Source organism: Cetorhinus maximus, unplaced genomic scaffold (genome assembly GCF_964194155.1).
Source record: "Cetorhinus maximus unplaced genomic scaffold, sCetMax3.hap1.1 HAP1_SCAFFOLD_140, whole genome shotgun sequence".
NCBI classification, from domain to species: domain Eukaryota; kingdom Metazoa; phylum Chordata; class Chondrichthyes; order Lamniformes; family Cetorhinidae; genus Cetorhinus; species Cetorhinus maximus.
The window spans coordinates 232,612-246,588 of record NW_027596136.1 but is presented as its reverse complement, the minus strand read 5'-3'; the positions used below and the strand labels follow the sequence as shown (position 1 = coordinate 246,588).

The 13,977-nt window shown below is 56.4% G+C and overlaps 1 protein-coding gene across 2 annotated transcripts; it reads left to right on the top strand.

Annotated features, from left to right (window-relative positions):
* The first annotated feature begins 1,589 nt into the window (after positions 1–1,589).
* On the top strand, positions 1,590–13,685 carry taf6l (TAF6-like RNA polymerase II, p300/CBP-associated factor (PCAF)-associated factor). Of its 2 annotated transcripts, none has more exons than XM_078534929.1 (10): positions 1,590–1,959; positions 2,098–2,184; positions 3,286–3,436; positions 3,563–3,613; positions 4,098–4,192; positions 6,791–6,865; positions 8,353–8,573; positions 10,080–10,245; positions 10,948–11,076; positions 12,564–13,685. In XM_078534929.1, the coding sequence occupies exons 1-10, from the start codon at positions 1,813–1,815 to the stop codon at positions 13,353–13,355; spliced, it is 1,914 nt and encodes a 637-aa protein (XP_078391055.1). In that variant the 5' UTR covers positions 1,590–1,812; the 3' UTR covers positions 13,356–13,685. The 2 variants fall into 2 exon arrangements, with proteins under 2 accessions (XP_078391055.1, XP_078391056.1); XM_078534930.1 differs by having other exon boundaries at positions 10,080–10,212; positions 12,564–13,684.
* Positions 13,686–13,977: the final 292 nt, after the last annotated feature.

Here is a 13,977-nt window from a genome sequence, read left to right as displayed (position 1 = left end):
GCTGCAAGGCTACGGACCAGGGGCTGGGAAGTGGGGGTAAAATGAGCAGCTAGTTTCTTTTGCTGCTTTTTCTGGCTGGCACAGACATGATGGGCTGAATGGCCTCTTTCTGTACTGTAACTTATCTGTGGTTCAATGGGATCAATAGGATCTGGAAGGAATGTTATGTAGGGATCAGCAAAGGCATTCAGGGCTGAATGTCCTATACCTTCTATCAAAACTCTCCTTTTATCCAGTCCGATCCCAGGGCGAGGGTAAGAAATGCTGGAGCTGAATATAGATACAGGGAGACCAATCTTTGGCAAGGGGAGAGTTCATCTATCCAGGCTAGATTCTGAACTTGGCCATCTCTCCATCTCCCTCTGATCCTCTTTAAGCCTGTCCTTAAAACCTATTTCATTGGCCAACAGTTGAACGCCCATCCCAATATCTCCATTGGCACCGACTATATTTCTGTCCGACCCGCAGCCCTGGGAAGCCTTTGGCATGTTGTCGGTGCTATATCAATGCAATTCATCTTAAAACTAAAGACTTCTGCATTTCTGCGTCTCTCCAATATTTATGTCACTTTTTGCTGGCATGGTCCGATGGTTTCTGCCCGGACAGGTCCAGGGGACTGGATAAATTCTGGAAAATGGGGATATTTTATGGGGTTACAGCGGGGGAGTGAGTGACCCCATCCAAAGAGCCAGTAGGGGGACGGTGGGCCAAATGGCCTCCTCCTGTGCTGTGTGGTTGTGTGATTCAAGAGGCGTGTGTATAACGTATGACCCACCCCCACCCCCACCATCTCGTTACCAATTCCCCCATCACCGCTTCCCCAGTTGAGAGTGAGTGGAGTCGGAGGATGATCCAGATTTGGGACTAAAACCCCCAATATTTGGGCATGGGAGAGGTGCCCCCATCATGAATTCGGTGAAATTATCTTCCTGTTGTCACTGGGAGGACCCCCCACCTATTTCACACCCAAAGGTGGGGCCCACCCGGTCCTGAGGGCACAGCCCTTTTAAAATCCTCCACGCCCCTGCGAGAGGGTCACGTGACTGGGGGGTGACTGACAGCCGCCTCGCCCAATCGGAGCGCCAGGCTGAGCCCCGCCCACCCCCAGGGAGGCGGTGATTGGCCAGTGATTAGACCCGGAAGGAGTTTCATTCACCTCCAATCGAGGAGCGGGAGAGGAGCTGGTAACTGGTTAGTGAGAGGTTATCACTAGTTAGGGAGGGGCTGACCAGTCAGTGCAGAGGGTTAGGGTTATTACTAGTTAAGGAAGAAGTGGTAACCAGTTGATGAACGGTTGGTTATCACTAGTTAATGAGGGGTTAACCAGTCAGTTGGTAAACAATGAAATGTTGATCATTACTAGATAGTAAAGGGTTGATAACCAGTTACTGAAGGATTGGTTATTAGTAGTTAGTGAAGGGCTAAGTTGTTAGTAGTTAGTGGAGTGTCAGTTATTACTAGTTAGAGAAGGCTTTGTAACCTGAGGGTCAGTTATTACTAGTTAGAGAAGGCTTTGTAACCTGAGGGTCAGTTATTACTAGTTAGAGAAGGCTTTGTTACCTGAGGGTCAGTTATTACTAGTTAGAGAAGGCTTTGTAACCTGAGGATCAGTTATTACGAGTTAGCAAGAACCTGCTGAAGCACTTGACTATTTAAGACCGGCTTGATATGGGATCTGATTAGTCAAGGTCTAGTTACTGAGCAGCGAGAGATGTGTTAGTAGTTAGCAGGGCTGTGACTGGCTAGTTAGTGGAGTGTGAGAGCAATAGTCCATGAACTGTTCATAACTAGTGTTGCCCTGAGTCTCCAGCCATGTCTGAACGGGAGGAGCGTAAATACGCAGAGATCAGTAAGGAATCGGTGAAGCTGATGGCTGAGAGCGTGGGTCTGGAGCTGGGGGATGAGGTCAGTGCTCTGCTGGCCCAGGACGTATGTTACCGACTGAGAGAAACGACCCAGGTAAGAGAGTGGATTCGTTAACCACCGGTGAAAGAGACTCATCGATAAACGGTGACGGTGGGAATCGCACTACCCCTGAAAGTAGCAGTAACCAACTCACGGCATAACCAGCTTCTCACCTCCAGTTGCCTCTTTCAGAATGGTGCCCAGTTCATGAAACATGCCAATCGCAGACGTCTGACTGTGGAGGATTTCAACCGGGCGCTGCGCTGGGCCAATGTGGAGGTAGGTTTGGAGGGAAAGTGTGGGGAGGGGGAGTGTAGGGGCACTGAGGCCAATGTCATCAGAGGGAATCAGGCGCTCCCTCAGCACTGACCCTCCGACAGTGCGGCTCTCCCTCAGCACTGACCCTCCGACAGTGCGGCGCTCCCTCAGCACTGACCCTCCGACAGTGCGGCGCTCCCTCAGTACTGACCCTCCGACAGTGCGGCGCTTCCTCAGCACTGACCCTCCGACAGTGCGGCACTCCCTCAGTACTGACCCTTCGACAGTGCGGCGCTCCCTCAGCACTGACCCTCCGATAGTGCGGCACTCCCTCAGTACTGACCCTCCGACAGTGCGGCGCTCCTGCAGCACTGACCCTCCGACAGTGCGGCGCTCCTGCAGCACTGACCCTCCGACAGTGCGGCGCTCCTGCAGCACTGACCCTCCGACAGTGCGGCGCTCCTGCAGCACTGACCCTCCGACAGTGCGGCGCTCCTGCAGCACTGACCCTCCGACAGTGCGGCGCTCCTGCAGCACTGACCCTCCGACAGTGCGGCGCTCCTGCAGTACTGACCCTCCGACAGTGCGGCGCTCCCTCAGCACTGACCCTCCGACAGTGCAGCACTCCCTCAGCACTGACCCTCCGACAGTGCGGCGCTCCCTCAGCACTGACCCTCCGACAGTGCGGCGCTCCCTCAGCACTGACCCTCCGACAGTGCAGCACTCCCTCAGCACTGACCCTCCGACAGTGCGGCGCTCCCTCAGCACTGACCCTCCGACAGTGCGGCGCTCCCTCAGCACTGACCCTCCGACAGTGCGGCGCTCCTGCAGTACTGACCCTCCGACAGTGCGGCGCTCCTGCAGTACTGCACTGGGAGTGTCGGCCTGGATCATCGGTTTGAGGCTGTGGACTGGGAGCTCCTTGGTGACTGATGGGTGAGTGCAATGCCATGGAGTCAGAGCTGCCATCTCACTGGCACAATGCTCGGGCGCTGCTCTGATGCCTGGTGTGGTTGAATAGCCAGTTGAAGCTCACTCTGTGGGCTGGCAGGCTTTGTGTCAGAAAATCAACGTTCCTCTTGAAGCTGATGCTAACTATCCTGTTCCTGTTGCTGTTTGCAGCCTGTGTGTGGTTACGGTGCCTCAGATATGCTTCCATTCCGCTCTGTTAAGGAGGGAGAGCTGTTTGTGGTGGAGGATCGTGAAGTGAACCTGGTGGATCTGGCCCTCGCCACCAACATCCCCAAGGGCTGTGGTGAAACCGTGGTTCGAGGTAGGGAGGCTGGGCTGGAGGTGGTGGAGGGGAGAGGAGTGCCCAGGGATGAGGGAGGCGAGGCGAATCTTTCACCTCTTGGCAGATGCGATCTCTAATTCTTTCTCCCTCTCTTTGCTTCTGCAGTTCAGGTGTCCTACTTAGACAGCCGGGGAAATCAGGAGCCTCAGGGAGTGGGTGAGTATCCCTCACGAACCTCACTTCCTCTTCACTCAAACGGTCAGGAATGTCATTCTCACCTTACCCGGAGATTAGAGAGCCCTGGACCCAGAGAGACCGGTTACCCAGAGAGTGGCAGGAGGATCAGGAGAAACTGTTCCCAGTGGCAGGAGGGTCGGTAACCAGAGGGACACAGATTGAAGAGAATCGGGAAAAGAGCCAGAGGGGGAGATGAGGAGAATGTTTTTTTTACACAGCGAGTTGTTGTGATCTGGAAGGCGCTGCCTGAAAGGGCGGTGGAAGCAGATTCAATAGGAACTTTCAAAAGGGGGAATTAGATAAATATTGACAAGGAGAAATTTGCAGGACTGTGGTGGGGGGGAGGGGACTAATTGGACAGATCTTTCAAAGGGCCAGCACAGGCACAATGGGCCGAATGGCTCCTTCTGGGCTGTGAGATTCTGTGGTTGCTGATGCTGCTGTTTGTTTTTGATCCTTTCAGTCCCAGTGGCAGTTTCCAGCCTCTCCGATGAGCTCCTGAAGTATTACCAGCAGATTACCAGAGCAGTGCTAGGCGATGACCATCGGCTGATGAAGGTAAGAGATCAGGGTCGAGAGGAGACATTCATGGATTGGTTTGTGTTATTGTCAGTGAATCAATCAAACTATTAATACTGACCCCGTGCTGTACCTGTCCTGGGAGTGTTTGATGGGGACAGTGTAGAGGGAGATTTACTCTGTATCTAACCCCGTGCTGTACCTGTCCTGGGAGTGTTTGATGGGGACAGTGTAGAGGGAGCTTTACTCTGTATCTAACCCCATGCTGTACCTGCCCTGGGAGTGTTTGATAAAAACAAAAAACTGGCCACTCCTCCATCACCCCCTACTCCTCAACCCCCACCTATGGCACCTCCCCATGCCTAAGCAGAAGATGCAACACCTGCCCCTTCACTTCCTCTCTCCTCACCGTCCAAGGGCCCAAACACTCCTTTCAAGTGAAGCAGCATTTCACTTGCATTTCCCCTAACTTAGTCTACTGCATTCGTTGCTCCCAATGCGGTTTCCTCTACATTGGAGAGACCAAACGCAGACTGGGCGACCGCTTTGCAGAACACCTGCGGTCTGTCCGCAAGAAAGACCCAAACCTCCCTGTCACTTGCCATTTTAACACTCCACCCTGCTCTCTTGCCCACATGTCTGTCCTTGGCTTGCTGCATTGTTCCAGTGAAGCCCAACGCAAACTGGAGGAACAGCACCTCATCTTCCGACTAGGCACTTTACAGCCTTCCGGACTGAATATTGAGTTCAACAACTTTAGATCTTGAACTCTCTCCTCCATCCCCACCCCTTTTCCATTTCTTCCCCCTCCCTTTTGTTTTTTCCAATAATTTATATAGATTTTTCTTTTCCCACCTATTTCCATTATTTTTAAATCTATACCTGTAATGCCCTGTCAGTCTTTCCACCCCACCCCCACTAGAGCTGTACCTTGAGTGTCCTGCCATCCATTCTTAATTAGCACATTCTCGTAGATAATATCACCACCTTCAACACCTCTTTGTTCTTTTGTCTGTGACATCTTTTGATTATCCGCTCCTATCACTGCTTGCTTGTCCCTACAACCACACCCCCACCCCCCCCAACTTCTCTCCCCTCCCCCACCTTAAACCAGCTTATATTTCACCCCTCTCCTAACTTTACTCAGTTCTGTTGAAGGGTCATGAGGACTTGAAACGTCAACTCTTTTCTTCTCCGCCGATGCTGCCAGACCTGCTGAGTTTTTCCAGGTAATTCTGGGAGTGTTTGATGGGGACAGTGTAGAGGGAGCTTTACTCTGTATCTAACCCCGTGCTGTACCTGTCCTGGGAGTGTTTGATGTGGACAGTGTAGAGGGAGCTTTACTCTGTATCTAACCCCGTGCTGTACCTGTCCTGGGAGTGTTTGATGGAGACAGTGTAGAGGGAGCTTTACTCTGTATCTAACCCCGTGCTGTACCTGTCCTGGGAGTGTTTGATGTGGACAGTGTAGAGGGAGCTTTACTCTGTATCTAACCCCGTGCTGTACCTGTCCTGGGAGTGTTTGATGTGGACAGTGTAGAGGGAGCTTTACTCTATATCTAACCCCGTGCTGTACCTGTCCTGGGAGTGTTTGATGGAGACAGTGTAGAGGGAGCTTTACTCTGTATCTAACCCCGCGCTGTACCTGTCCTGGGAGTGTTTGATGGAGACAGTGTAGAGGGAGCTTTACTCTGTATCTAACCCCGTGCTGTACCTGTCCTGGGAGTGTTTGATGGGGACGGTGTAGAGGGAGCTTTACTCTGTATCTAACCCGTGTTGTACCTGCCCTGGGAGTGTTTGATGGGGACAGTGTAGAGGGAGCTTTACTCTGTATCTAACCCCGTGCTGTACCTGTCCTGGGAATATTTGATGGGGACAGTGTAGAGGGAGCTTTACTCTGTATCTAACCCTGTGCTGTACCTGTCCTGGGTGTGTTTGATGGGGACGGTGTAGAGGGAGCTTTACTCTGTATCTAACGCCGTGCTGTACCTGTCCTGGGAGTGTTTGATGTGGACAGTGTAGAGGGAGCTTTACTCTATATCTAACCCCGTGCTGTACCTGTCCTGGGAGTGTTTGATGGAGACAGTGTAGAGGGAGCTTTACTCTGTATCTAACCCCGTGCTGTACCTGTCCTAGGAGTGTTTGATGGGGACGGTGTAGAGGGAGCTTTACTCTGTATCTAACCCGTGTTGTACCTGCCCTGGGAGTGTTTGATGGGGACAGTGTAGAGGGAGCTTTACTCTGTATCTAACCCCGTGCTGTACCTGTCCTGGGAATATTTGATGGGGACAGTGTAGAGGGAGCTTTACTCTGTATCTAACCCTGTGCTGTACCTGTCCTGGGTGTGTTTGATGGGGACGGTGTAGAGGGAGCTTTACTCTGTATCTAACCCCATGCTGTACCTGACCTGGGAGTGTTTGATGGGGACAGTGTAGAGGGAGCTTTACTCTGTATCTAACCCCGTGCTGTACCTGTCCTGGGAGTGTTTGATGGGGACAGTGTAGATAGAGCTTTACTCTGTATCTAACCCCGTGCTGTGTCTGTGGAGTGGTGCTGACTCTCTCTTATTGTGATGATGATGTTCAGACTGTATTGTCTGAGTTGGATTTTCCTCACAGTCTGATCCCTTTGACTACAGGCGGCTCTACAGGACCTACAGTCGAATTCGAAGATCGCTGCTCTGCTCCCCTACTTTGTCTACGTGGTCAGTGGGGTAGGTTGTGATCCTGTAACTGTCCCGGTACATGGGACAGTCTCTCTCACGCTGTCATTCACTCTCCCCCTTTCCAGACACAGGATCACACAGCCTGTGAGTAACCTCTCATCCGTTTCACTGAGTCACACCAGGAATTGCAAATGAAGACAGACTAGCATTTCTGCAGCGTGGTTTAACAGCTTATCTGAAAGCAAACCCCCTCTGACAGTGCGGCGCTCCCTCAGCACTGACCCTCCGACAGTGCGGCTCTCCCTCAGCACTGACCCTCCCACAGTGCGGCGCTCCCTCAGCACTGACCCTCCGACAGTGCGGCGCTCCCTCAGCACTGACCCTCCGACAGTGCGGCGCTCCCTCAGCACTGACCCTCCCACAGTGCGGTGCTCCCTCAGCACTGACCCTCCGACAGTGCGGCGCTCCCTCAGCACTGACTCTCCGACAGTGCAGCGCTCCCTCAGCACTGACCCCCCGACAGTGCGGTGCTCCCTCAGTACTGACCCTCTGACAGTGTGGTGCTCCCTCAGCACTGACCCTCCGACAGTGCGGCACTCCCTCAGTACTGACCCTCCGACAGTGCGGCACTCCCTCAGTACTGACCCTCCGACAGTGCGGCACTCCCTCAGCACTGACCCTCCGACAGTGCGGCACTCCCTCAGCACTGACCCTCCGACAGTGCGGCGCTCCCTCAGCACTGACACTCCGACAGTGCGGCGCTCCCTCAGCACTGACCCTCCGACAGTGCGGCGCTCCCTCAGCACTGACCCTCCGACAGTGCGGCGCTCCCTCAGCACTGACCCTCCGACAGTGCGGCGCTCCCTCAGCACTGACCCTCCGACAGTGCGGCACTCCCTCAGCACTGACCCTCCGACAGTGCGGCACTCCCTCAGCACTGACCCTCCGACAGTGCGGCGCTCCCTCAGCACTGACCCTCCGACAGTGCGGCGCTCCCTCAGCACTGACACTCCGACAGTGCGGCGCTCCCTCAGCACTGACACTCCGACAGTGCGGCACTCCCTCGGTGTTGCTGTGGGGTGTGTCGCCTTGGTTGGGGGGTTTGGACGGCCTGTCTCCGGCGTGGCTGATATTTAAGTCTGAACGTCCAGGACTGCAGAGGGGTGGGTGTGGGAGGGAGGGAGGTACCTGCCCGGTGTCCTGCCCGTGGTGTTATCCCAGCTGCTGATATCTGAGATGGAAATTGTTCAGCACACCCCAGGGGCTGTCGCTTCTGGGGATAGAGTTGATGGCGAGGCTGCTGTTTATTACTGAGCCCCTGGTTACCCGATGGCGAGGCCTCGTGCCCACGCCTGCTTTGATACAGCTGATTGCTGTGTTCGGACACCCCAGGCAGGAGTCCGTCGCGGTGATCTGGGATGGGAGTCACCTACAGACCTAGACTGAGGCAGGACAGGGAGTCGCTCCCTCGCGATGGGACCCGCTCACAGTACTCATGGCGATCTCTCCCCCTCTCTCTCTCTCTGGTCGAACAGGTCAAGTCGGTGAGTCACGACTTGGACCAGCTGAACAGGCTGCTGCACATAGTGAAGAGTTTAATCCGTAATCCCTATCTCTATCTGGGCACCTACATCAAGAGCCTGGTCTCCAGTGTCATGTACTGTATTCTGGAGCCTCTCGCTGCCTCGATCAACCCGCTGAATGATCACTGGACCCTCCGAGACTACGCCGCGTTACTGCTCAGTCACATCCTCTGGTAAGACCTGCTTTCAAACGCAGCCTCTCCTTTCTCTCCAGCCTGTTCTCTAGGTGTATAACACTAACGTTTCACAGACTCACACAGCACAGGAGGCCATTCAGCCCATTGAGCCTGTGCTGGCCCTTTGAAAGATCTATCCAATTAGACCCCACTCCCCCTCCCCGCTCTCGCTCCCCCTCCACAGTCCTGCAAATTTCTCCTTTTCGAGTATTTATCCAATTCCCCCTTTTGAAAGTTCCTATTGAATCTGCTTCCACCGCCCTTTCAGGCAGCGCCTTCCAGATCACAACAACTCGCTGTGTCAAAAAAAACATTCTCCTCATCTCCCCCTCTGGCTCTTTTCCCGATTCTCTTCAATCTGTGTCCCTCTGGTTACCGACCCTCCTGCCACTGGAAACAGTTTCTACTTATTCACTCGATCAAAGTCAATGTCTTATATCGATGGCCCCGAGTTCTGGTCTCCAACCCCCACAAGGGGAAACATCTTCTCTACGTCGACCCTATCGAAACCCCCTCCATCATTTTAAAGAGCTCGATCAGGTCACCCCCTCGGCCGTCTCTTTTCTAGAGAAAAGAGCCCCGGCCTGTTCAATCTTTCCCGATCGTTCTAACCTCTCAGTTTCTGGGATCGTCCATTGTCAATCTTTCTTACACATTCTCCAGTAGCTCAATATCCTTTTAATAAAATGGTAACTCCGAGTGTGGGATAGAGAGACCGGGACTGTGCGCGGTAACTCCGAGTGTGGGATACGGAGACCGGGACTGTGCGCGGTAACTCCGAGTGTGGGATACGGAGACCGGGACTGTGCGCGGTAACTCTGAGTGTGGGATAGAGAGACCGGGACCGTGCGCGGTAACTCCAAGTGTGGGATACGGAGACCGGGACTGTGCGCGGTAACTCCGAGTGTGGGATATGGAGACCGGGACTGTGCGCGGTAACTCCGAGTGTGGGATACGGAGACCGGGACTGTGCGCGGTAACTCCGAGTGTGGGATACGGAGACCGGGACTGTGCGCGGTAACTCCGAGTGTGGGATAGAGAGACCAGGACTGTGCACGGTAATTCCGAGTGTGGGATAGAGAGACCGGGACTGTGCACGGTAACTCCGAGTGTGGGATACGGAGACCGGGACTGTGCGCGGTATCGCCGAGTGCGGGATACAGAGACCGGGACTGTGCGCGGTAACTCCGAGTGTGGGATACGGAGACCGGGACTGTGCACGGTAACTCCGAGTGTGGGATACGGAGACCGGGACTGTGCGCGGTAACTCCGAGTGTGGGATACGGAGACCGGGACTGTGCGCGGTAACTCCGAGAGTGGGATACTGAGATCGGGACTGTGTGCGGTAACTCCGAGTGTGGGATAGAGAGAGTGGGATTGTGCGCGGTAACTCCGAGTGTGGGATACGGAGACTGGGACTGTGCTCGGTAACTCCGAGTGTGGGATACGGAGACCGGGACTGTGAAGAGTTGTTTGAAGAGTCGCTGTGTTCTTTGCTGACAGGTGGCATGGAGATTTAGTGAGCGGCCTGTACCACCAGATCCTGCTGACGCTACAGAAGGTGCTGATTGATCCAGTTCGACCTCTCTGCTCACACTATGGAGCATTAGTGGGACTGCACGCACTTGGCTGGAAGGTGAGGAGGTCCCCAGGACAGGTACAGCATGGGGTTAGATACAGAGTAAAGCTCCCTCTACACTATCCCCATCAAACACTCCCAGGACAGGTACAGCACGGGGTTAGATACAGAGTAAAGCTCCCTCTACACTGCCCCCATCAAACACTCCCAGGACAGGTACAGCACGGGGTTAGATACAGAGTAAAGCTCCCTCTACACCGTCCCCATCAAACACTCCCAGGACAGGTACAGCACGGGGTTCGATACAGAGTAAAGCTCCCTCTACACCATCCCCATCAAACACTCCCAGGACAGGTACAGCACGGGGTTAGATACAGAGTAAAGCTCCCTCTACACTGTCCCCATCAAACGCTTGCAGGATTTTGGGACATTGAAGATCCACAGTACCGAGTGGATTAGAAGCCAGAGATGAGGGTCTTGTATCTGAGCAGTGGGAGCTGCACATACTCATTCTGAATGAGATACTGTGGTGAGCAGAGGACTATCCTCGAGATGTTACATGTATTTGGAATGTGTGTGTGGATTTGGGAGGTCAGGGGTCACTGCCGGTTCCCAGGGGCCAGCGCTGGTCAGTTATTTTGCCTGTGTCAGGATAGTGTCTGCCCGGAACATTCTGCCCATCGCCAGTCTCCCTGCATGAAGAGGTGTCTTGTGGAGTCTCCCTGATATATTCCTGACAAACAGCGAGTGGGTTCTGTCCGTCTGTGTCAATCACCTTTCGTCTGTCGACAGGCAGTGGAACGCGTCCTTTATCCTCACCTCCATACGTACTGGACAAACCTTCAGGCTGTCCTTGATGATAATTCTGTATCGAACGCACAGGTCAAAGCTGATGGTCACAAGGTTTACGGGGCCATTCTGGTAAGTACCAGCTTCAGCTCCAAGAGTGACCGATACATTCCAGCGGGCAGCATGGGTCAGCCTGGTAAACCCGCCCCCACCGCAAAGTTCCCTCTCCCCGTCTCCCCATCTGTCTCACCGTCTCCCCATCTGTCTCCCCGTCCCCCCGGCCCCCGGCCCTCTCCCCGTCTCTCCCCCGTGTCCCCGTCCCTCTCCACCTCCCCCGTCCCTCTCCCCCTCCCCGCGTCCCTCTCCCCCTCCCCGCGTCCCTCTCCCCATCCCCCCGTCCCTCTCCCCCTCCCCCCGTCTCCCCGTCTCTCTCCCCCTCCCCCCGTCTGTCTCGCCATCTCCCCATCTGTCTCCCCGTCCCTCTCACCCCCGCGCTCTCACCCCCGCGCTCTCTCCCCCGCGCTCTCTCCCCCGCGCTCTCCCCCCCGCGCTCTCCCCCCTGCGCTCTCCCCCTCACGCTCTCTCCCCCGCGCTCTCCCCCCGCGCTCTCCCCCCGCGCTCTCTCCCCCCGCGCTCTCCCCATGCGCTCTCCCCCGCGCGCTCTCTCCCCCACGCTCTCTCTCCCCTGCGCTCTCCCCCCCTGCGCGCTCTCCCCTACGTTCTCCCTCCCCCACGCTCTCTCCCCCGCACTCTCTCCCCCTCGAGCTCTCTCCCTCTCGAGCTTTCTCCCCCTTGAGCTCTCTCCCCCTCGAGCTCTTTCCCCCCGCGCTCTCTCCACCTCGAGCTCTCTCTCCCTCGCTCTCCCCCCTGCGCTCTCTCCCCCGCGCTCTCTCTCCTGCGCTCTCCCCCCCGCGCTCTCTCTCCCTCGCACTCTCTCACCGTCTCTCCCCCCCGCGCTCTCTCCCCCGCGCTCTCCCCCCTGCGCTCTCTCCCCCGCGCTCTCTCTCCTGCGCTCTTCCCCCCGCGCTCTCTCCCCCCGCGCTCTCTCCCCTGCGCTCTCTCTCCTGCGCTCTCTCCCCCGTGCTCTCTCCCCCCCGCGCTCTCTCCCCCTGCGCTCTCTCCCCCTGCGTTCTCCCCCCGTGCTCTCTCCCCCTGTGCTCTCTCCCCCTGCGCTCTCTCTCCCCGCGCTCTCTCCCCCTGCGCTCTCCCCCCCGCGCTCTCTCCCCCTGCGCTCTCCCCCCTGCGCTCTCTCCCCCTGCGCTCTCTCCCCCTGCGCTCTCTCTCCCCGCGCTCTCTCCCCCTGCGCTCTCCCCCCCGCGCTCTCTCCCCCTGCGCTCTCCCCCCCGCGCTCTCTCCCCCTGCGCTCTCTCCCCCTGCGCTCTCTCCCCCTGCGCTCTCTCCCCCTGCGCTCTCTCCCCCTGCGCTCTCTCCCCCTGCGCTCTCTCCCCCCTGCGCTCTCTCCCCCGCGCTCTCTCCCCCCGCGCTCTCTCCCCTGTGCTCTCTCCCCCCGCGCTCTCCCCCCTGTGCTCTCTCCCCCCGCGCTCTCCCCCTTGTGCTCTCTCTCCCCCTGCGCTCTCCCTCTCTCTGACTCCTCCCCACCATCTCTCTCTTTTTCGCAGGCGGCCGTGGAGAAGTTGTTGAAAACCAAGCTGTCGGTGGAGTTGTCGGGCGAGAATTCGAGTGTGCCGAGTTCGCCGGGTGGGAGTCCGGTCCGGGAGCCTCACACCGAGTTCGGTTTTGGCATCACCAGCCACCTCCTCCAGACGGGTGGGATCCCGGGACTGGACCACCCGTACCCGGTCACCTCTCCGCCACAGATGTACCACGAGCTTTACTCCTTCTTTGGAGACAGCCTGGCCATTCGATTTGGGACAGGCTGTGGGATCCTTGTGTCTGCTGTGCACCCCGCTGGCAAGGAGTTCTCCAGCCAATCGGCTGTGCCGCCGACGGACCCGAAGGCCCAGAGGGGTGGGCTCAATGGGACGGACCAGGGCCGGAAGATGCCACAGCTGACCATGAGCTTGGCGGTCAGTCCAGTGGAGGAAGGGAGTCCCATGGCCGATCAGCTGCCTCAGCCCACGCTGCAGCGGCCAAACCTGACACCCAAACCCAAATCGGCCGCTCGCCTGCCCCACGAGCGGGGCCTCCTCCACCAGCAGGGGGCGCTCGGGGTCAGGGACGTATTCCAGAGGTCACGGCTCTCTGCCCGCGCTGGACCCTCGGCATTCCTGATCGCCGGGAGACAGATGGGAAGGAGAGGGAAAGGCCGTCTTTTCCAGACCAGCTTCCCACTTTACCACGGTCCCAGCCTAGCCTCCAAATATGGCCAGAGGCTGCCCATGATTGGCCGCATTAACAAACCGGTCAGGAAGTGGCTGAGGGCTGATTACTCCCTGTACCTGCCCCTTTAACTGGGGGATGATTACTCCCTGTACCTGCCCCTTTAACTGGGGGCTGATTACTCCCTGTACCTGCCCCTTTAACTGGGGGATGATTACTCCCTGTACCTGCCCCTTTAACTGGGGGATGATTACTCCCTGTACCTGCCCCTTTAACTGGGGGCTGATTACTCCCTGTACCTGCCCCTTTAACTGGGGGATGATTACTCCCTGTACCTGCCCCTTTAACTGGGGGATGATTACTCCCTGTACCTGCCCCATTAACTGGGGGCTGATTACTCCCTGTACCTGCCCCTTTAACTGGGGGCTGATTACTCCCTGTACCTGCCCCTTTAACTGGGGGCTGATTACTCCCTGTACCTGCCCTTTTAACTGGGGGCTGATTACTCACTGTACCTGCCCCTTTAACTGGGGGCTGATTACTCCCTGTACCTGCCCCTTTAACTGGGGGATGATTACTCCCTGTACCTGTCCCTTTAACTGGGGGATGATTACTCCCTGTACCTGCCCCTTTAACTGGGGGCTGATTACTCCCTGTACCTGCCCCTTTAACTGGGGGATGATTACTCCCTGTACCTGCCCTTTTAACTGGGGGCTGATTACTCACTGTACCTGCCCCTCTAACTGGGGGCTG